General features: G+C 40.6%; 1 protein-coding gene across 6 annotated transcripts in view; it reads right to left on the reverse strand.

The window, feature by feature from the left end:
* Window positions 1-24,415, reverse strand: part of EPHA3 (EPH receptor A3) — a 205,284-nt gene that overhangs the window by 13,390 nt on the left and 167,479 nt on the right. For all 6 annotated transcript variants that reach the window (XM_083498574.1, XM_083498576.1, XM_083498573.1 and 3 more), the window contains 5 exons: window positions 22,234-22,359; window positions 14,172-14,357; window positions 3,084-3,145; window positions 2,127-2,336; window positions 181-330 (listed from right to left, as the gene is read on the reverse strand). In XM_083498574.1, coding sequence (XP_083354700.1) covers window positions 181-330; window positions 2,127-2,336; window positions 3,084-3,145; window positions 14,172-14,357; window positions 22,234-22,359 — 734 coding nt within the window. The remainder of the gene's footprint in view (window positions 1-180; window positions 331-2,126; window positions 2,337-3,083; window positions 3,146-14,171; window positions 14,358-22,233; window positions 22,360-24,415) is intronic.

Genomic DNA, 24,415 nt, shown 5'->3' on the forward strand with positions numbered 1-24,415 from the left:
TTCTCAGAGTAACTTGAATCATCCTCCTCTCTTTATCCTGTAAGTTCAAAAGTTCTTTTTTATACAGAAATGCCGCATATTTTTTCAAGAGAAAGTAATATTTTCAAACATTTGGTTTTCCAAAATTAAAAATAGGCACCAGCTTGTCTTATGCTTTTCCTCCTCTCACAGTATACTCACATCCTGATTGGACATCTCCCAGTATGGTCTTTCTCCATAGGACATCACCTCCCAAAGAACAATCCCATAGCTCCACGCGTCACTGGCTGATGTGAATTTACGGTAAGCAATGGCTTCTGGAGATGTCCATCGGATTGGAATCTTGCCTCCCTACAAATACAAAGCGTTGTATAAAGTAGCAATAATGACTCAGGCAGTGGGATGCACATTTATGCTATGGAATTTGCTACCACAAGACATGACGATAGCCACCAACTCTGAAGACTTTGAAAGGAAATTAGACAAATCATTGGAGGATATGACTGTGAGCAAAACTCGTTCTATGAATGGTTTCAACATCCTGAAAACTGAAATGGACCCAGTTTGAGTGTAGCTTGTAAGAAGAATTGACAGTGGTGTAAGTAACTTGTTATTTATTTACACTGTCTCTTGACAGTTTTACAACAAATACATTTTCAAATGTTTGCACAAATTTCAAAAAATATTTTTTTAAAAAATAAATGCAATTGAAAATGCATGTAGCAACAATGAAAGAATACATAAAACCAACAGGGAATCTAATTCCCAAATGCCTGAGAGAACTAAAAAGTCTTCTAGCGTCTGAAAAGAAATCAGAAACATCAAGATTTCTTGGGGGAACACATTTCATAACTCCAGGACCACCTTAGAAAAGGCAATGGTGCCCTTATTTCCCTAGAGAGGAAACTTGGAGCAGGACCCCACTGGCAAATACTAAATTATTGTAGTAACCTCATGTAATTGATGTCATTGCCTGATGCTGTTTACTTGTTTATGTCACAGAGATTCCTGCCAGAAAAAGAACATGGTATGGAAACCAACGTCTTATTGTTCTTTATGCCATTGGAAAACACATAAACCCCAATTTCACTTGCCAGGTCTAGATGGTGCTCTTTTAAGTTTATTTTAATCTCTGTTGCCAACTTTTAGCTAATTTATGCTTTTATGTTGCATTTTGCATTTAATTTGTTTTTCTTTTTATTGTAAAGCAATCCAGAAACTATGCATTATGGGGCTGCATACACATTTTGCTTTAAATAACCGAATAAATAAATCTCTGTAGGACTGTCACAAAACAGCCACTAATATGATATACAGAACCACAGAAACTGTTGTTATTACTTTGGGCATCTTTCTGGATCTGACATTTTCTCTCCATTTTGATAGACATGGGTTGCCACTGTATACACACTTACCTAGGATTTACTGCTGAATAGATATGCATAGGATTCCAATCTTAAGCATGATTAGATTCCAGAATACATATTTTTGAACCAAATCTCACCAGATGGCATTTAGCATGAGGACAGAACTATGAAAGTGTGGCTTGCCCTGCAGGGTAGAGCTGTAGCAATAGCCTCCCGTCAGCAGCATCCCTGTTGCTTCCTGGAAGAGGCAAGGTGGCAGCGAGGTTGGTGCCATGCAGAAGCATAGGGGGAAGCACTGCATGCATCCCAGCACTGCTGCTGGGAGGCTATTTCCCAGTACTGTTCCACTAGACGAGCCATTCCTGAAAGCATGTATGCAGCCTTGAGCTTCTTGGAGAAAAGAAAGAACGAAAGAAAGAAGATTGTAAAGGCCCAAAGGAGCAGAATTATGTGTTTCTAAAACCTTCAACACTGGCTTTTGTGAAACTGGCAGGGTGGTTAAACGACATTAAAGCACATATATTTTCTTACCTGCCTGGACAGATCCTTACCTTTTTAAATCTCTTCATCAACTTTTCATCACCAAGCCAGAAATGTAAGAATATTGGAGGAAGTGTATAGTCATACTGAACAATCTTAGACAGAATAGAATTGTTGTGGTCATGTATGTGTGCCCACCCTCTTTTAACATAAATGATCTTGTTGAAGAGCCACTATGTGATATTTGGCTCTCAAACACCTAAGGATTCATAGTAATCATTCACAGATCACCGGACTCACCCTTGTTGTATAGGCAGCTTCTGGATCATCCTCCAGAACACGGGAGAGGCCAAAATCCGAGACCTTGCATACCAGGTTACTGTTGATGAGGATGTTGCGGGCAGCCAGGTCACGATGGACATAGCCCATATCTGACAAGTACTTCATGCCAGATGCAATTCCTCGAAGCATTCCCACTAGCTGGATGACTGTGAACTGAGCATCATGTTTCTGTAAGACATTTACAACAGCCTTTCAGATCTTCGACGCACCCAGGACCTGTATCCACACACATTCTATCAAAGTCACTGGGAACCTGCCTTGTGAAAATGCTCTGCCAAAACTCAGTGCTTATAATGAAAATAAACCTGTCCCAGGCATTGTCGGATGAGACATGGGTAATTTCATCTGTCCTTTTATTATTGCACAGTTTTTATATGAGTTCAGACTATATAGCTCCCTTTGGGCTGATTTCCCCCCACTCCAGTTGACTGTGGGGGCCTAATTTCACCAAAAACCTTAATGCTCTACTCCGAGTTAAGCAGATACACAGGAAGGCAGACAAAATATGATTATAAACATATATAATGGATTCAAATGGGCACATTCTATCTGTGACTCAATATTATTTTTCACAGTGTAATACAATTTCATTCTTTTCTTCTGGTGAAATGCAGTAGGTGCATATATTTCCTTTTTGCCCAGGTATCATACATCAGGCTTGCGGGATGGGGGCCCCTGCCTGAAATCCTGGACAGCTGCTGCGAGTCAGTGTAGACAATACCCTGACTAAGTACAAGGTGTTCCTGTGTTCCTATAATTCCTTATGAGGCAAGCAGTAGACTCATATCCTTATGATATTTTTACATATCCGCAACCAACCTTTACTATGGTAGCCATTAGTCTGAAATTCAGTCAGTACAGTCACACTGATTTATAAAGCCGGGGGCATCACCACAGAATAAACAAAGTACTTACCCTCAGGAAGCTATCCAAAGAGCCATTTTCCATATACTCAGTAACAATCATGACAGGTTTACCTGGGGGGGGAATTATTAAGCACAATCACTCTGTAGGATAAGCAGCCTCATAACCAAAATGCTTAAGTCTAATTAATGCATGCATGAAGGGGTTAATCCCATACAGCAAGCTGTCCTGCCAGGCTTATCTAGGTTACTCCCTTTCAACTTGAATGGAAGGAAGTGAAGCCTGTGGTTCCCCTCAGCCCACCATGCGAAGCCACTCTTGTGTTCCTATAGAAATAATTAGGAACTTGCACCACTTGGGAAAACAATAACATCTTTAATAAAAAACAATTCAAGTAAAGTAAAGGGTTAATAAGAGAAAAGTGAAGTTCTACAAAATGCAGAGAGCTGTATTATGGTAAAACAGCTAATAGCATTTGGTGTTTGATCAGCATCCTAAAAGCATCCTCCAAACAGAAGAGGAGCATAAACAGGATTGTTTGCATGGCTGTCTGTATGATTTAGAACAGGGATGGGCCTGAGGATGGCATGGAGCCCTCAGCCTAATTTCATTCAGCTTCAGAAAGCCTGGAAGGAGAGGAAGAAGGCAAGGTGGCAGAAAGAGGGGTGTGATCCATTCACTTTTGGCCCTGCCCTCTGACGGTTGAGATATGACACCCCCCCCCACCTCACCCAGCAAATCAATCATATGGGAAAGAGGTTCTCGTGGGGGGGGGGAGGTTCCCATGCCTGGTTTGCTGCAAACATGTTCAACTTCTCCTATACTTTTTATGAAGCTGCTGCTTCTGTCAGTGACAGAATGCTAGGTTAACATGAGCTATTGGTCTGAAGCAATATGGCAACTCTGACCTCCCATTATAGCGAGACTATATGCAGCTGCATTTCATTTTGGGTCTCATGAAGGCAGCTATAATATTAGCATTTCGGAAGATAATTCTTTAATCACAACAAAGGACTATTTATTTATATGAATCTATTTTATCTTCTGTCCTAGGAGATCGGTGCAAATCATCACAATTATTCAGGGATAAAGCAAACTTGTCACCACAGGGCTCAAAGGCCAACATCTTAATCCTAAACACATTTACTTGGGAGTGAATCCTATTGATTTCAAGACAATTTACTTCCAATTAAGAATGCTTAGGATCATAAAATGAGCCAGGGGGACAAGAGGCCAGACAATGCCAGCAAACAATAGGGGAATATTTGACAATATATTAACATACACAAAATATACACAGATGGATGGGGAGGAATCACAACCATTGCTCATAATGATAGATTTCTCCTTGCTTGTTTTTGTCTGAAATTGCCACTTCATTGCTGAGATATTGGCACATAGGAAATATTTCCATCAGTAGCCCACTGCATATAACCCTGCTTCACTCTTTGGGCAAAGGGGGGCAGGTGTCCTGTACAGAAAAGGACAAGGGCATATGGTGGCAGAATACCATCCTGCTTCCCTGTGACTAAGCCTCATTCTGTGCCCAATAAGCACGGGATGCCTTGGCCTGGCAGCACTGTAGCCCATAGATTGCAGCAAAATACTGGGCAAGGTTTTGCCCAGTATTCTCTCTGTGTGATGGGCTCACAGGAAAAATCTGCCCCATGATCCCTTGCTGAAGAGGGGAGCGGAAAGCCTAAATAAGGCTGCTCCCCCTGGAGCTCACAGCCATTTTGCTTTGAGAGCTTCCTGCCTGCCTACCCTCAGGTTAGAGCCTTCACTGGGCAATTTTGGGTCGTTGGTTGACGGGGCTGGCAGGATTTTCCCCCCCTCTCTCAACCTGATTGGCACTTTGTTGGGGGTTTTTCCGTCTTTCCCTCAGTGAAATTATGGCATTCCTTTGTTAGGCAGAAGAACATTGTTTGTATGAGGGCAGAAATGGCATTGGTCAGGATCAACATAGTATGGGGGGGGCGTAAGGGAGCTGAGGGGAGAATTGACCACGGCAAACCCAAGCATGGGTTTGGTATCTGATTGGTTGGAATCTGCACCCTGGTCCCCCAGTGAGACCACGGCAAGGTTCAACACTGGCCGATTCCTGTCATACAGGTTTGGAGTGATCCAAACCCAGCGGATCCATTCCATCAACATGGGGCTTGTGGAATGATGAACTGATCCTGGGACCCAATGCCATGCCAACCCTTGCCCTTCCTGCTGCTGTCAATAAAGATTTGGCCTGATTTTATCCCATCACCATTTTACATTCTGGTTATTTTGCTGCTCTCATGGGTCACATAATGTGCTTGCCTGGACAATTAGCTAATAGCAAATATACTACATTTAATTATCACAAGCATTAAGTAGTTCAGGAGTAGCAGGTCTTACTCAGGACCCTAACAGCCTTTCCACTGCCTAATGGCAATTGGACACAGTTCTTTCATGTGTCCTTTGTGAAGAAACACTGCTGTGCTTATGCTCCAATGAATCTTTACAAAGCTCAGTCTTTCAGATCTTTCTGGTCAGGTCTGACATGAGTTATGGCTTGGGAACCAGCAAAACCCCCACTAGATAATCCACTTAGCAACTGCTTTAACTCCTTAGGGATAATACCGCCCCCCTCCATGGCTTTCCATTCATAATCAATAAATACATGGCATAATACAGCATAATGTTCATTCAGTTAATTATTAATAACCATATTACAGCTGCAAATAATTCACAAGCTACCAGAATTATGTGCTCGTACGGCATTACAGGACTACGCTGGCGGTGCACAATTTCCATTTTATAAATGGCTACGGACCTATTTAGTCTGAGGTATCCCTACTAATACAGACCTATAGTCGAAAGTTAAACTACTGTCTTGTAAATTGCCATGCACATTCTATGCTATACGAACAAAACAATGTTTACCACCTTTTGAAGGTGTTGTAAAGGCATTGAAGCCACAGATTGCCATACTTCATATCATTTTTTATGGGATCTCATGTTTTAATAAAATAATTAATATCAGAGAGAGGATTTCAATGTCATGCTCAGGAAATTTTGTGTGATATTTAAAATGCAGTCAAACCAACAATTCATGTTTTGTTAGACGGGCACACGCTAGGAGCTGAAGCTCACAGAATTTTCCTCTAAGTTTGCTAGAGAGAACTCCATTAGAGACACTCCCACTGTGCCCTGACAGGGAGAAGGCATGGCTATATATCTTCTCTTACCTGCCCGGGCACATCCTCTCCTTTTTTGCCTTTTCCTCAGCTCTTCACCACCAAACCAGAAATGTGAAAACATCTGCTAAATCTGAGCTCCAAAGCTCGACTACATTTAAGCTAGACTTAAGTATGTACTTGTCACCAAATTACCATTTTAAACCTGCCTGAAGAAAGCTGCTGTTATCTGTTACTCTTCAACAAGTATTCTGTGGGAACAAATGTTATTTATACTTTTTACACGATTGTTTGTGTGATTATTGTTTTAAGGGGAAGGAAAGGGAGAAATACCAGGAAAATCAAGTCTGCCTTAAAACATTCGATCTCCCTCCCATCACCATGTGCTCTTCTGAGGGTGTTCCCAACCCCCTAAAGCCAATTTCAGGGGGCATGGGAGGGGGGAAAGTCCCATTGCACTAGCAGAAGTTCTTGCATGTGGCTTCTGCTGACAGGACTTATTAGTCACTTCCTGCTCTCAGGTCTCAGCTAGACTGGTAAAGAAAAAGTTATTTATATACAGTGGTGCCCCGCAAGACGAATGCCTCGCAAGACGAAAAACTCGCTAGACGAAAGGGTTTTGCGGTTTTTGAGCTGCTTCGCCAGACGAATTTCCCTATGGGCTTGCTTTGCAAGATGAAAGTGTCTTGCGCTTTTTGCAAGTTTGTTTCCTTTTTCTTAACACCGTTAATACAGTTGTGACTTGACTTCGAGGAGCAACTCATAGAACGCGGTGTGATAGCCTTTTTTGAGGTTTTTGGTGATTTTTGATGCTTTTCCAAAACTTTTTCGACACCGTGCTTCACAAGATGAAAAATTCGCTAGACGAAAAAACTTGCGGAACAAATTAATTTCGACTTGCAAGGCACCACTGCACATAGTATGTGCAATATAACATTGTGCCATCAGCTGGCAACGTGGAGTCCCATTTTTCTCTACCTGTTTTTCCTGTTTAAATTTACAACACTTTAAACTGAAGCGGGTTTTTTTATGTGTCTAAATACAGCCACAGTTAAGCCTCCATGTCATTCGGATAAAAACGTGGTTATTATTTAATAATATTGCTCCCCAATCTCAAAACTCAACAAACTATTTCATTCCAATGATGATAAAAGGTGGATTCAGACCTTTGAATAGATATCATTGCACATTTACAGAATTATCTTTAGGCTCAACAGCAATCTGTTTACGAGATGCAAAATAAATAAAGGATAAATGTTACTCTATGTACACCACTGTTAAATGAGGTAAAAGTGACTCTAAAAGTAGAGCTGGCCCAAATAGGGACCATGCCTATGTCTTACTCTAGAGGAAGACCCCATTGGTCCTTCCTCAGAGTGAGGTATGGAAGCAGTGAAGATGAGATGAAGCGGCAGCAGAAAAGCTTCCACCACTAACGCAGTGGCAAAAAAATCAAGGGAGGAAGGAAGGAAGAACAGGAAGGAAGGAAGAACAGGTAGTTTGATAGGCGGAAGGGGGAAGAAGTAGGATAGTGCCACTGCTAGATGAAAGGCATAGCTAACTGGCAGCCCCAATGAACAGGACCATGCCTTAAAGGATGTGAGGATACACCACTACCATTTGCTGCAGTGCCATACTTGTTTCCTCTAATAGCCAGTTCCTATTAGAAACAGGGCCACCTACATACAGAGGTGACATCCTTGCTAGGCAGAAGTACATATCACTGTGAATCAAACGAAAGAAAGAAAACTCAACCATATTTGACTGACATGAAGCCATGAACATACAAAGTCTTGATGGCAGTTGAGAGGGAGTGGGTGAGGAGAGGGGAGGCTAAGGGTTTAATGCTGTACTCACCAAGGGCATAAACCACACAGAATCAATGGGGCTTACTTCAAGTAGACTTATATAGGGGAAGGAGGAAAAAGTGTCCTTTATCCATTCTCCACCCATAAACCCCATTCATCTACCCCCATACTGAGAGGCTTAAACAGTACAACAAGACTCCTATTCCATGTTCCTGTCTGGAATATTCCTCTAGGGGAATGGCTATAGACAGCAAGACTTTGTTATAGGTCCCACATGCCTTAGTATGTTTCAAAACTCTAAATAAAAAGAAACTGAGTGGAACATTGTACATTTGGTAGCAAGCAATGCTTATGAGATGAATTTACGCAACAAGTAAAAGCCAAAGTTGCCTGGTTACAATCTGAATGTTTCCATATTGATAATGTGCCAGTAGTCTAAAATTAGGAAAGAAGCAAAAGCCTTTCAAATCATTAGACGTACATTTCCTGCCTTATTTATCCTGTTCTGAAGAGAAATTCTCACTAACACTGAGCTGGAAATGTATGTGCAATCCGAAACATATGCTCCAAAGAAAACCTACATTTTTTTAAAAAAAAAGAAACATTATGTGTTAATTTATCAAAATGCAGCCATTTACACGATAACAACTTATGTCAACAGTGTTTCTAAAATTTATTATACTAAACTGCTACAAATTGCTGTAAATTATTAGTAAACTAAGGAGAACATGTGTGTTGGCTATTAGGGCTGCTGCCTATAGGACACCCTAGAGACCAGTGTGGAAGGAAAGTTCAGCACAGAAACAAATATGTTACAGGGGAATAATTCAGTGCTGGAAGAATGGTCGGAGGTCTTATTTTACCCATACACCTTATCACATCTCTAGTGAGTAATAAGAGACACTGTCCCTAAACAGTGAATGTGTGCCTCTGGGTTCCTTACAGACATTTGCCATGCAAGAGGTCAAGAATTAGTCCATATGAGCCTATCAGCATGAACAGTCAGTTCCTTTCTAAGGGCCATCCATCAAAATTGGGTTTGCCATGTAACGGCCCCAATGCCTATTTATCATGTGCTTTATATATTTTGGAAGGTATGCTTGGCAGACTCCTTTCAAAAAGAACACCCATGGATAATATACAAACTTGAACTATTTTCTTGAACTATGTCCAGCTTACCTTTAAGCTCTACATAATTGCCAGTAAAATAGAATTCAAAAGCACTGGAGAATTTATCATTGTACCATATTGATGTAGGAAGAAATAATCTATTAAGTATTTGCCATCTTAGTGATAATGCAAAACATGTATCTGAATTGCCTTCTTGAAAGCAGTAAGAACATTTCTAGTAATAATGTCAGCAATGGCCAAAAACATTTCCCCTCAATAATGTCTTGTGTTATATGTCTTAGCTGATATATATTCTAAACAACTCTGGATTTGTGGTGGTGAAGCATCGGGTAGTGATTAGCTGGCCTGTCATGATGTCATGGAGTGCTCATAAACGTTCTAACTGCTGAAGAAATGACACTATGAATAATAGAATGTTTGCAAAAAGTCCAAGTGAAAAATCACTTTGATTGAGGGGGAAATCTGGTCCTACCTCAGACCTTTGGGGGCAAATTACACAACCACAGCATTTTTCATTGCAAAATTTGCACAGAATTATTATTATTATTATTATTATTATTATTATTATTATTATTATTATTATTATTATTTCTCTGTTGAACATTGTTACCCACAAGGTAGTAAACAATGACCACAAATTTGAGTCACCATTTACAGTTCTTTCTGTCAACAAAAAGCTCCTGGGACAAGAACTATCCCAAGAAAATCAACTTGATTTTACATGTGGGTTGCTCTTGTCTTGTTGTTCCACGCAATGTAATGTGTTGGGGTACCAGGAAAAACTGATGTGGCATTATAGGTTAAAGTGCCCAGAGAGTTGGGTTTTTTTTTAATAAGTTCCTGGGACAACACCCAAACAAGAAATATATTGATTTTATTTCATCATGGCTGTGGACTGCTGTTTTGGTTTCTTAACCCCCGGGATCTCTTCCTACTTATAATTTTGGAAGTGGCTTTTCTGCCCCAAGCTCCATTCCAATGCATCTCATAAAAGCAAAAGTTATGCTCCAAAATCAATACATTATTCCAATATCTGAAGGACTGCCATGTAGAAGATGGAGCAAATCTCTTCTCTGCTGCTCCAGAAGGCAGGACTAGAACCAAATGATGGAAGTGTCAGTGGAACAGTCTGCCTTGGGAGGTGGTGGGCACTCCTTCAGTTGAGGTATTTAAGCAGATTGGGTGGCCATTTGTCAGGGATGCTGCAGCTGCCTCCTGCATCTGACATGCATTGTACAGTAGGTTGGACTAGATGCCCTACAAGATGTCAGGGTTTGGGGAATCGGCTTCCTCTCCTGTGGCTGTAAATGAGCAGATCAAACAAAAGGAATTCTTGTCGACCTTGGGAAAGGCGCTGGAGGAATGCTGTCCAAAGACCATGAATCTGCTAACCCTCTCTCTTCTAGTGTTTCTTCTCCTAGCTGTTCCCCATCCAGTATTTCCCAGCTTCTGCCTTCTGAACTATGCCCCTCTGCAAACCACTGTTCCAAATCTATACTGTCCTCCTGCTCCTGGGAAGATTCAGGAGCAGGAGAAGGGGGAGGAGGTGGCTCCCACCATTCCTCCTCAGTGCAGCCCTCCTCAGCACGATCCCTGACACAAGTTCCTGAAGGGCTCTACAACACTAAGCTACATACATAAGCTCTATGATTTCTAATGAATATCTTATTTGTTTTCTTACTAAGTGGTTGCACTAGGCACAGCTTCTTCCATTGTTCTTCACCACCCATCTTTTCTATGACCTCCAAACCACTATTACCTTCACCTGCTTTGGCCTCCCTACGCAACATTTTTGCCCTTCTGCTCAGCCCCTTTACCCCAAGAATACATAGTTTCTTCTGTTAATTGAGCCTTGTGTGACCTTTTCTACATTTGGTTTCCTTTTAATTGCCCCCTTCTTTCCTCAACTCCCTAGCACAGTGTTGATAGAGCATGACAATGAACAGGTAAAGAATGAAAAGGTCAAGGTCCCACTTCTTGAATTCATCAGAAAACATAGAATTATAGAATTGTCAAGTTGGAAGAGAATCTGAGGGTCATTTGGTCCCATCCCCTGCAATTCAGGAATCTCAGCTTAAGCATCCATGACAGCTGGCCCTCCAACCTCTGCTTAAAAACCTCCAAGGAATGAGTGTCCACAACTTCCCGAGGAAGTCTGTTCCACTGTCGAACAACTCTTATTGCCAGAAAGTTCCTCCTGATGTTTAATACATTCCAGACTAAGCAAAGATGTTCTTAGCATATCTAGTGTAAACATCCAATTTGGATAGGGTAAGCATAAAAAGTTTTTAAAACTTTTGAATTTCCCCTTTTCCTTCTTTTCTAAAAAATGAAATTGCCATCTACATTGTGATAGCAATATCTATACGGGATTCGATTTTATGCTAATCAATTTATCAATGCTATTCTTGGCCATTTGAAAGGCAGGAACTAATATTTGCCCACTTTGTACTGTTCTTATGACTCCTAAAATACATATGAAATACCATGCAATAAATAATGAAATTAAGCTTTTACATGGACCAATTATTGCCACATGTTTTTTTGCTGCCTAATTGTGGCTATCCAAATATCTGCCAGATGCTGACACCATGAGGTAATGTGCAGTATGGTTTTGTAAGCGCAGCCAGAATGCCTGCAGCTGTTTAAGAGCAATCACTCTCAGCACAGATCCCGGTATTTTCTAATCTTGAATGACAACTGTAAAGCATTATCATCATTATCACCACAGGAGGGTGTATAGTGCACAGAATTCTCCAAAACTATAAGAGAATGCAAGACTATGGGTTCCTGTAGTATATATTTAACTATTCCAGAAGTTTAAAGACGGTTGTGTAGCCCCTTAAGATGTAAAATACTGCTTCTACGTTAAGTAACTGCCTTGGTATTTAGGAATCATTATGACTTATAAGCATCCTATAAGTAAGACTAGAACATTCACAGCTCAAGGATTATCAATACTGTCTAGCAGCATAGTGTCAAGTTCTCTTTGGCTGGCAGTGGCCAAAAGAAGGGAGGTCACATAGGGACTAGACTGCCTAGGACTGGGTGATATCTGGCATTATCATGATATATTGCCAGCTAAACACTGCAGTATCTCGATACATGTCTGAAATAAGGCTGGAGTTTATAATAATATGGGGAAATGTTTTTTAAAAGAAAAATCTAAATTTGATGTGTATAATTAAATGAAAATTTACTCATGCTATTCTTGGCCATTTAGTTAATAGTTTAATAGTTTAGTTATAAACTATTTAAAATTTCTGGAGAATATATTACTGTTCTGTTAAGGTCTTTATATACCCATGGTAGCACCTTGTTAGAAAGTCAGGTAGACAATCTAGGTGCCACATGGCTCCTGAAAACTAGGTTACAGACAGTCACCCGACCTCTGCTTCTCCTCCAAGGAAGGAGAGTGTACTACCTACCAGGGGTGTCCTTTCCACTGTCAAAACAGCTCTTACTGTCAGAAAGTTCTTACTGTTGTTTAGTCCTTGCTTGTCACTTGAAGCCATTCATTCGGGTCCTGCCCCCACCAGAGCAGGAGAAAACATGCTGCCTCCATGAGGGCCATGCAGATGGTGCAGGCAGAAAGCAGCTTTTAATGCAAAGTAAAGTCCTTTAGTCTGCAACTTCAGCTGAGAGGTGGCAGGGGCATATGCCTTGCAGATAGGGCAGGCAGGAAATGGCCATTTACTTTGCAGTACAGTGGTACCTCTGGTTATGAACTTAATTCGTTCCGGAGGTTTGTTCATAACCGGAAACCGTTCTAATCCTGAGGCGTGCTTTCACTAATGGGGCCTCTTGCTGCGTGCCTCCAGTGTGCAATTTTCGCTCACAACCCAGGGCAAAGTTCGCAACCAGGAGCACCTACTTCCGGGTTAGCAAAGCTCGTAACCCAAAGCATTTGCAAGGAGGACGGTTCGTAACCAGAGGTATTACTGTAAGTGCAAAGGTCTGTAAGGCCAGCTGGGCAGTGCATTCTCGATATATTACAGGGTGAAAAAATATGAAACTTTTATCGCGGTCTGGCGTTCATCCTGGTAAGAGTCAAAATATCAATTTATCTTCCCCCCCTACCTAGGACTAGGCAGCTAAGAGAATTCTGGATATCTTAGGAACTACATTTCACATAAACCTTTCATACCTTGCCTACAGACCATGGATTTTCGAATTACTCCCTGTGGGTGAAAATCAGATGAGCAGTTTCTGAGAGTTTTAATGAAAAGTCATTGACCACAGACAGATGACATTTGCAGCTTATGAATGTGATTTTCCACCACTTGATTCAAAGATCAACTTCTTTTGAGGCATATTAAGGCAAACCCTTTCCATGACAGTCTCGGGAGGAGGGCTTTAAGAGTGTTCCATACAATTTTCTATACACTATCTATAGTATGCTACAACATACACAAGCCGACTTTAAGTATTTCTACAAGTTTCTTCCTACTTCATATCACCCAAAGCGTTTTCTTCAAATACAGAAACTCAGGTAAATCTATTCAACTTTCAGCTCAAATAATTGCCCTGCCATTTTTGAAGGTAGTTCTTTTATTTATTTATTTATTTATTTATTTATTTATTTATTTCAATTGATTCATTCTCAGTTACAACTGTTTAGACTAGCGGTAGGTTGTCCTTCTCAGCATGTGGGCCACATTGCCTTGTGCAGAGCCTTTGGGGTAGGCATGGCCAGAGGCAAATATTGGCAAAGCAATGGGTACGGTTATTTTCTTTGCATATTCCAGTGCACAAAAGTTATACATGTCTTTCTATCCTTTGTCCAGGCAAGCAAGAAGCATTAAAACAATTCGAGACACATTTATGCCAGGAGCAGGCACAGCAGGGCTGGTGAGAGGGGTGGTCTGGTGGAAGCAAGATTAGGTTGTGTGTGTGTGTGTGTGTGTGTGTGTGTGTGTGAGATGACCTCGGGAGAGTCCCATGGGCCAGACAGAAAGAGAGGGCTGAATGGCAACACTTTGCACTGGTGCCTGAGATTCCCAAATCCTATAGTAGACAACAGTTCTTACTTTTAGTGACAACTCCTTCTAATCGGATGATGTTGGGGTGATCAAACTGTCCCATGATGCTTGCCTCTCCAAGAAAATCTCTTCTCTGCTTATCCGTGTAACCAACCTTCAGAGTTTTGATTGCCACTGAGATTTCTTTTTTAGAAGGAAGTTTTAGACGACCGCTGCATACTTCTCCAAACTCGCCTGTCAATAAAAGCAGAATATAAGGGAAACACTTTTTTTCATTTCATAGCTCACGACAAAACTAACTTAGAAAACTGCACTTTAATTGGCACTGAAAAACTGACATTTTTACCGTCATGGATCCCATAACATGTGGTTCCCAACCAGTCACTCCTCCAAGCACTAACAAGAGTGAAACCGTCTTTACTTCAGCAGTGTGGTGGCCTCATTCGCCTTCAGATAATCACCCTGAGACTGTTTCAACAACAAGGCAACTTTAGCAAGCCTTTTCCGGAATGAGCTTGACCGTTTCACATTGCTCAGTTCCTCTTCTTCAAAACTATGGCCCCAACAACTAAACTGCCTTACAGTAATGTTCTTCAGAAAAACAGAATTTTCACACAGTTCCCATAGTACGGTCATTTTGCAAAAGTTTTGTGACAGTTTCATTCACAATGATTATGCCAAGTGGCAAATGACATTATGCAATAGATGAAGAAATAGACACTTTGTCCTATGGCACGATTTGTCTTATTTCCAGGTTAGGAATTGATAGCCATTTGATAAAGACCTCACAATCTTGGCCAACAACTCAAGGAAGTGAAACCATTCCATCCCCCAAATAAAAAGCAGCCAGTGCTTCCATAGTTTAGTTACAATTCAGTCAGTGCTGTGCTTTCTATATAGGAATGAAATATACAGCCAAAGACCAGTAATTCTTCACCCATCGCTACATCCCTGGACAGGAAGTGTCAGCAACAGATGAGATTTCTGTTGTACTGTATGCTGTAAATATCTATATGTGACTAATTTAGGCACATAGGTCAAGAAGAACACGGGCCATGTGACAGTGTGACGATTTTTCATCTTGACAAATTCACATAGAATTTTAACAATTGTCTTCAAAAGCCAGCATCTCCGCTATAGCCTACTGCTGACATTGCTAAGAAGTGATAACATGGGCTGGCATTAAAGTGGTATAGAAGAGCCTAGCATACACTGCATTGCATTATATTTTCTTTTTGATTCGTTGTAGGTCAAAAAGGGCCATTCAGCTTGAAAATGAGCTTTTGGGGATTTTTTTTTTTAACTGACTATTTAGAGATCCAAACATGCATTCAAGAAGCTATACAGGCTGTAACAAGGATTCTGATGAATAAAAATCTGACCTCTACAAGAATCCACATCTGCCAGCATGCTTTACTCAAGGCAAACAGCAGTTCTATTCAAATATTAGCATTAGGTCGATACTGTTAGGACACCATGAGAGCAGAAAATCAAAGCATGACACCAGAGGGGCAAAAAACCCACTTTGCAATAAATCTTGTGGAGGCTTGATGCTGTATTTTCTTTAGCTTTCTCTCTCCTTTCTTTCTCTCCCTATGTATCTTAATGGTCGTAACAGCTATAAGCTGCTGATCTCTTACACCTACATTGTGTGACAGCCAGAGGAACTTTTATTTATCGTTTGAGCAAATGCGGCTATTAAATCTATCTATGAATTCTTTGCCTGAGAACACAGTCAGAAGTGTCCACTGGCAGGTGGATGGGTGTATGTACATATAGTCTGATTTTCAGGGAGAAATGTTATGTTTTTGTTACATTCCCCCATGCTGTTTTGCAGCTTATGTAGAATATAGATTGCACTGAATAATCACAACATGCTCCAAGCTATACAGTGGTACCTCGATGCCTTGATGTTCAGGTCCTTTTGCCAAATGGTTGATGAATTCAAACCCTACATACTGCAATTGTGTAAGCAATTCAAGCTATAATTAGGTGAAGAGGGATTAATGGAGTCCTAAATTAAGTCAGTATGCCATGTTCATAGTAATACATTTGTGTTGAGAAAACCTAGCAAGATTAAGATACGGAGGAAGAAGAGCAGAAATAAACCCAGAGTTGTTCAGTTGATTGAATGTTGGGATGTCTCAGCCAAGAGCTCAGGAAATTGCTGATAGAACCTAAATAATAATAATAATAATAATAATAATAATAATAATAATAATAATAATAATAGTTTATTTATACTCCGTCCATCTGGCTGGGTTTCCCCAGCCACTCTAGGCTGCTCCCATCATCATCATACATTTAGCCAGTTGTGCTGTGCAGGAATGAGAGCCTTACATTTCTGCCTATCTGGCATGCCTCTTATACTTCCAGTTGTCTCAGACATCTCATTTGAATATGACATACATGTTTAAAACACAAGCCACTTAAGCTTGAACTTAGTAACTGATATGCCATACAAAATCTGGAGATTGACGTGTCCTGGGCATAGTGCATTGGATTTTATACATGTACACACAACTGGGATGGCACACTCACACATGGCTGTCAGGGGCATCAGAGGTGGGAAAATGACCAGATGAATGGCAGGAAAGGTTTGTGATCAGGTAAGTGTATAATCTGATGCAGCCTGCTCTCTGGCAAGCTCAGGTATTCATTTGTGAATGAGAATTATGGTACTACCAAGCTGTTGTGAAGTTAGGTGACAAAAGAAAATCATCTGTATTTTATTGCTGCTTTGGGCATAGTATGTTCTATAACAAGATGTAAAAATTGTAATTATTATTATTATTATTATTATTATTATTATTATTATTATTATTCCTCAACCATTCAAACAGGCACGTTGTTCACTTCTGATAGCTTACAATGGATTTTCTTGGAAAAAAACCCACGAGGCTTTAATTTCATTTCAAATCACATGCACAGCAGGGGTTGAACTTTGTTTTCAATTTGGACTGTCTGGAAATAGAAGGATACAGATAGATATTACTGGAACAGCTTTACATGATTTAAATCTACTCAGGGGACACTGGACATTTCTATTAATTTAGGCACTTGCTGCCTCAATCAATTGCATTTTGTTGAGAATTTGCAAACAGATGAGTTGTAGATGCAATTGTTTCCTACTCTTAGTTAGGTATGCTCTAAATCATAACTCTGCTAGGCACAGGGCCCTCCGTGACATTCCATTTCCTATTCAGATAAGACAAATGTCTCATGTAAGCTTAAACATTTTGTGCTGAAGCCCTCATTAATGAGCACCAGGTAATTCATCCCCGCTAGGCTCGATAGCTCTGGAGCTCAGACTGTTAAGCCTTAATTCAGAACAGTATTCAAGGAAGCATTGGTTAGGACTAGCTATTTAAAGGACTATACAGTCATACCTTGGAAGTTGAACATAATCCGTTCCGGAAGTCCGTTCGACTTCTGAAATGTTCAACTTCCAAAGCATGGCTTCTGATTGGCTGCAAGAAGCTCCTGTAGCCAATCAGAAGCCGCAGAAGTCCTGCTGGACGTTCGCTTTCCAAAAGAATGTTTGAAAACCGAAACACGCACTTGCGGTTTTTGATCGTTTGGAAGCCGAAACAATTCAACTCCCAAGGCGTTTGGGAGTCAAGGTACTGTATAAGCATAAGATGATATTTTACAGGACATGCTAATTCAAGAAGAAGGCAGTACCTGACAGATGATACGAGGCACCAAACACATGCCAAATTATGACTCCTTGTGGACCATCACTCATTTTTAAGAACCTAGGCCAAGATATTTTCCAAATATGTCTATCTGACACATATCCATCTATATAATGAACATTTGTCTTTTAGAATACATGGTTTAAACTCATATCTATATTTATATCTATATTTGATACCCTCCAACATGCACCATAGTAAAACCAGGATGCCCATCTTTCGGGGCTGCACTCCTATGTGAGTCACGTGACTCATGTGAGAGCACAGCCCCTAAAAATGGGGTGCCCCACTTAAATTGGGACAGTTGAGGCATATTTCGTTCTGTATATCCTCCAATAAGCTCAGGGCAACACAATGCATTGCTTTCTTCTCGCCCTTTTATCCTCACAATAGAGTTAGTCCCATAGTATTCATAAGCCACAGGAAGCCTGATTTTCACTTATAAGGAACTGATAAGGGTTGATGATGAATGAAAAGACAGTACGGCCGTACCTTGGAAGTTGAACAGCTTAGTCCCCGAACGTTTTGGCTCACGAACGTAACAAACCCAGAAGTGACTGTTCCGGTTTGCGAACTACTTTTGGAAGCTGAACATCCGATGGGGTTTCCACTGCTTCCAATTGGCTGCAGGACCTTCCTGCAGCCAATCAGAAGCCACACCTTGCTTTCCAAATGTTTTGGAAGTCGAACGGACTTCCGGAACGGATCGTGTTTGACTTCCAAGGCATGACTGTAGTAGTAAGGAGCACGTTTACACAGATCAGTCCAGGTTTTTACAATAATTTTAAGGCATTGATTTGCTCTTCTGACTCAAGTGCACATTGCAGACATGAATTTTAGTGGACAGATGGTGGGAGGCAGACCCCATTGCCACCTCTGCCCACACGTTCACTATTAGGTGCACAAAGAAGCGCAAACACATGGAGTCATGCTCTGAGTACAGGCTCTTTAAGAAAAAGTCAGAGGAGCCACATTCACCTTACAATGGGCTCCAATGTTCAAAATAGAGGGGCAGGTGAAAGCAAAAAGGCAAGTGATAAACAGTGCGTGTTGAGTATCCTGTGGACAAATTAAATCATACAACTTCCTGTCCTAATAATTACGTGCAGAAAGGAAACTGGAATTGGAGGAGGAGCAGAGCGAGAGACACATGCCTTGCTTGGCAACTCCCAACTCTCCCTTTGACAACAAGGGCAGACACACATTTGATTTAGAAAAACGAAAAACTCTGCCTCCTAGGTTCTAAAAGTGCATGATGCAGCAAACTCCATGTACAACATTCCAGATTAAAAATCAGAAATAATGGATGGAAATTAGGCACTTGAAATAAAATGTATTTTCCAGTGATATGGTGTCCTTTAAAACAGTGATGGAAACGCTTTGTATGTCCTCTCATGTTTCCATGGTTTGCGTTCATGGGGTTACTTTGAAAAGCACCTGAACCATAAAACACTTTAAAAGCGCCTTTTCATGTCTTGAGCACTAGGGAGTGGAATGCCTTGGAGTGGTGGAAATGGAATCCCTGTTGTAAATCCAAATCGTATAAACACAGATTACAAGGTATGTCTGCCCTCATTTTAATTAGAGATTGCACAGCAGTTTACTTTGCTGATTTGATTGTCAGTTGTAAAAATGACCCATAGCACCCATTGTTAAGCACTCATTAAAGTATCATTTTAATTCATTTTAAATGCTTTAAAAACATTTTAAAGCTTTTAGGATGAAATGGTTTTAGCATTTACTGCTGTATAATTAACTGCTAAGAATTACAAACAGCTGTTGTAACCCTTATCAGGACCCTGAGAAGTGGTACTAGTTAGCAGAGGCAGATGGAATTGACGAGGATCGTTAGAAGAGATTCTTTGGGTATCGGACAAGAATCTCTTGCAGAAAATAGTCTGAACTAAGGAGTCTACACTATACCTGTGAACTTTATCAGCAAGGAACAAGACATTCAGGGGCAACTACCAGCAGTCTTACAAATATGTTATCAATCTCTTTTCTAGTTAAAAACAACCATGGCCATAACACATATGCCACTGCTAGCCTGGATTTAACAGGATGGAGAACACTGCACTCTTGTGGGGCAAAATGAAAAAATAAATAAATCACCGTAATTCTGTAACATGATTTGACTTTTCTCTCTCCCCCTCCCATAATATTTAACAAAGTACATTGATTTCCTGTTAGCTGTTTTAAAATACAAAAAAAAAAAACCTTAGACATCTTTCATGGTAAGCCTTTTTTTTGACAATTATTTATTCTTTCAGGATATTAAAGAAATGTAAACTAAAGAGTTAACTCCATTTTTCTGTACTGTTTGTTTGCTCTTCCTTCCTAGGTCTGTGTGCTACTTTAGTGGCTCACTGTTGATTTGGTGTAGTTATTTGAGTTTAGAGTTTGCCTCTAACTGTGGGAATGCCTATGATCTCAGGCTTGAGCAAATAAAGCATCACCAGGAGAGATGGAAGGATCTGCTAAGTTTTGTTCTCTTGGGTTCTCATTTTTCCAATCTTAAACTCCACATTCTCCACATTTCTGCAGCAATTTACAGTTTAAAAAAATACCCCCCCTCCGCATTTTATTGTGAAACTTTCCTGATAAACACATTTGTGTACACTAATGTACACATTTTTGCAAGTAATTTTCAAATGTTGTTCTCACTAATATATTCATTTTAACGTGCATTTTCTCCTAATATACATATTTTTGTTAACAACTAGTTTGTTGGAGAACTGCATCACAAAACAAGCATATATGTGAATTTCATAGGATGCATGTGTTTGAGTTTTCATAATGCTTCAGAAAATGTGAATTTGACAGATTTGCCTTTAAATGCAAACTGAATCAAATTTCTCCTCCATCCCTAAATTCACCAGCATCAACTTAAGTTTTCATATTGACTCGGGAAAGACTGTCAGTCAATTGAGGACTGCAAAACATAAAGAGCTCATGCACTTGCAAGTTCTTGCATCTGACAGCAATGCTCTTCTACAGTTTCAGGCCAGTTTATAGCAAAAGGTCATAAACTGTATGCTTAAATGGCAGCACCAGAGCAGAAGCAGCTCAACATTTCAGTAGTAGTGACTGGTAGGGTGGACATTGCTTACTGGCTTCCCAACACAGAGTCACTGCTAGGAACCAAGAGGGAGACAGGAGGAGTGTGGTCACTATTGCAAATGCAACAATGGAAATTTTGGGTTAGCTCTGCGGCTGCACCTGCACCGCCACCAACATTCCCAATGCTGCAAGCTCTTTGTTGGGAAGCCAGGGAAGCAATGCCTTCCCATCCCTTTGACTGCTTTTGCATTTCAGTGTCCTGAGAGTTTTGGTTTCCGGCCTCATTTGGGGCAAGGAGTTGGTGGCGGCTCAGCTTTAGGTATTCTTGGTGGAAAATGATTATCTGAACCATTGCAGTCAGGGCAATTGTTCACTTTAACTCACGGAGTAATGTGTGGTAAGGCCTTCCTCTACCTTATATGTTGTAAGACAGATTGTTTCCTTCTGCAACTACATGCACACAAAATACATGTGAGTCTATGCACCTGGAGGTGTGTGATTCAGTTCTTCAGCTGAAGCTAAGCAGGTCTGCTACTATTATACTGTCTGGGAACCACATGTAAGCCACTCTAAGCTATTTGGACAGAGGTGTGGGCTATGGGTAAAATAAAGGAATGAATTAAGTAAGTAAGTACAAAAGCACTTTTCTGCCAAAATAAATTTGAAAGCCTTTAAGAGGCAAATAACTGCTGTTTTTGCAACAACTCCTAGTCTTCTGGAATGCTTTCATTCTGTACTTATTCTTCAGTAATGTCTCTGATTGCTAAATGTTTGAAGCACTGAGGCATTTGGATACAATTCACAAACCTCTCTTGCTGTGCAAAGATCTTGCATACACTGGTTTTGTGGAAACCGGTGCATTTGCAACAAGCTTGAATTCAGGGGTATCTTTATAGCTCTGGTGATTAATAATATGTCAAGAAGCAGTTTGCTCTTAAATGAGTAACTCCAAATGGTGATGTTCAAAAATCAATCCACTGAACAAAGGTCACTGCAGTCTGATGGCTGTTTGATAACCTATATGAAATAAAAGTCTGAGGTTTTCACTCAGATTCTGGTAGACCAACAAATCTTCAACATCAAACCTTTTACGGGCAGCAATATTAAGAACAAAGGGCAAAAGAAAGGCTGATAAACATTTTCAGTGCAGAAGAAGCAGCTGGATCTGTCAGTCATGACGGTTGTGAAAAATTCAGAATACAAAGGCAGAAACCTTCAAATAATTATTTCCTTTGCATCTGCACAGAAAGTTTTATCCACCAACTTGCCTGCATCTGAATGGTCCAGCTGCATTAGGCAGACTGAAATGGCACAGTTATTCTCACAAGAGAGGACAGTGTAAGGATCCTTACCTGCCCCAACAACTTTGTCGATGGCTATGCTAGCAGAATCTAGCTCCTTGGCAAATTCATGAACAGCTTGAGTGGGATCTTCATATGTATGTGGGTCCACATAAGTTCTAAGGCCTGGGAGCTTTACTGTTTAAAAAGAAATTCAGAGAGAGAAGTATATGTTCAGTAATAATAATCAACACACAAAAACCCTAATGCGTTTGTATTGCATACCATCCACTGTAATCATGAAAGCAAAAAGTGCAAAATTCCTAGGCCACTGACATTTTAGGAGCCAATTGTAGTTCATCTTACCCCATGTAAGTATCAGCCAAATTGCAGGGGGGGAAATAATCATGCTAATTTTCCTCCCGATCTCCCAGTGTTCCAAATAATCCCGCCCCACTGTATAGCTGCTGTTAACTGAAAATAGAAATGTCAGCAAATATGATCATGGATCTTTGGCCCTAAGAAGCTATATAACAGAAGTAAAGGAAATCAGTACGGCTTTTTCTTCTCCTTATACAGTGGTACCTTGGTTTACAAACTTAATCCGTTCTGGAAGTCTGTACTTAAACCGAAACTGTTCTTAAACTGAGACACGCTTTCCCTAATGGGGCCTCCCACCACTGGTCCCCTTCCACTGTTCAGCTCCACTTCTTAGACCAAGGTGAAGTTTGCAAACCGGGACACTACTTCCGGTTTTGCAGAGTTCGTAAACAGAATAGGACTGGACTGATCTTTGGTCTGGTTCAGCAGGGTTCTTTTCTTCTGCTTTCACTTCACCCACCAACACAATTGCTGCAAGAGTGTAATCAAATCTTGAAAGCTTCCCTCTTTAAGCTCCAGCGTTAACTGCCTCCAACACAATTTAAGCATCACATGAAGAACAGTGAAGCTGTGTTTTGCCCAATACGACATGCTGAAATTGTTTCGTACAAGACCGTGGTTGGTAAAACTATCGCTCACAATAAAACTTCCTGAACAACAGCAGCAATTAAAACACACACACTCACCCCCCTACTGGCAGCATATTGCCACAGGTTAAAGGTCTCGTAAATGTTCCCTGCCATCCATACTGCCTGCATATTACAGACTCCCTCCTGTCCCTAATAAAAAGAAATCCAGCAATTTAAAAACCTCTGAGCAGTGGGGACTTCTGTTCCTGATTTTTTTTTTAATGCTGAGCCCTGAGGGTTTGTGTTATCAGGTGACTGGAGATTGCAGGGAGAATAATTCCTTTGCACCAATTACTAAAGAGCAGTCCATATAATGTTGATTCTGTCATGAGCAGTAGATAATAAACACATGTACTCGCGTTAAGCTGCAGGACTTTACAGCTCCTTCTGTGCCAGTGGCATCATTTCCATTTTTATTTTTTTTTACCAGCATGAGTTGTCTTACAGGTAGCAAAGGAGTAGAAAGTGCTTGGCCAGACATGGGCAAACCGGGATGATCTGAGAAGGTCAAATGCATTTCTGCTCCTTTGAAGTGGTATTACAGGATTTGAAATAAGGCCGCAGGGAACACTTCATGGGTGAGGCTTTTTCGTAGGCAATTCACAAGCAAGTGGCTGAAATAAACCATCTGCTATGGGCTGAAGTGCAGAAAGTTTATTATAGCCACAGAAGTTGTTTTATCCTATTGAAACGAACCCAGGAGAATTTTCATTCCGGTATTTGCCTCCAACAGACTCCAGAAGAGTGACTGGGTTTATATTTCCCCAGTAGCAACTGGGGGTTCGGATGAATGCTTAGCTTTTGGGAAAGGGGAGCGTCCAGTAGTAGTTCTGTATATTCAACAAAATGCCACTAATAGAACATTGTAAATAGCTATGAGGTATACAATTGAAGCACTGAAGCTTGCCAGAATTAATATATCTGGGTACAGTCACCTTCTCAAAAACATTTTCAAAATATGCCTCCCCCTGTAAGGAAGCCGAAGATTTAATTTGAAGCAGGACTCACCAGTGTTTGGTTGTGAGACCTGTTTTTAATGACCAAAGTTTGCCCAGGAAAATGTTCAGAAATAATAAAGAGGACTGCCTCTGAATATTTTCATATCATCATTTAATAGTCCAATCTAGACACAACACATCTGACATCAGGGCAATATAGTTTTCCAGACCCAGTTTGATAAATATACTGATAGCAACCCTCCCCCAACAATCTACAGCTCTCTCTCTCTTTCTCTAGGATGGATT

This window comes from Podarcis liolepis (genome assembly GCF_965112155.1).
Source record: "Podarcis liolepis genome assembly, chromosome: 4".
Taxonomy (NCBI): Eukaryota; Metazoa; Chordata; class Lepidosauria; order Squamata; family Lacertidae; genus Podarcis; species Podarcis liolepis.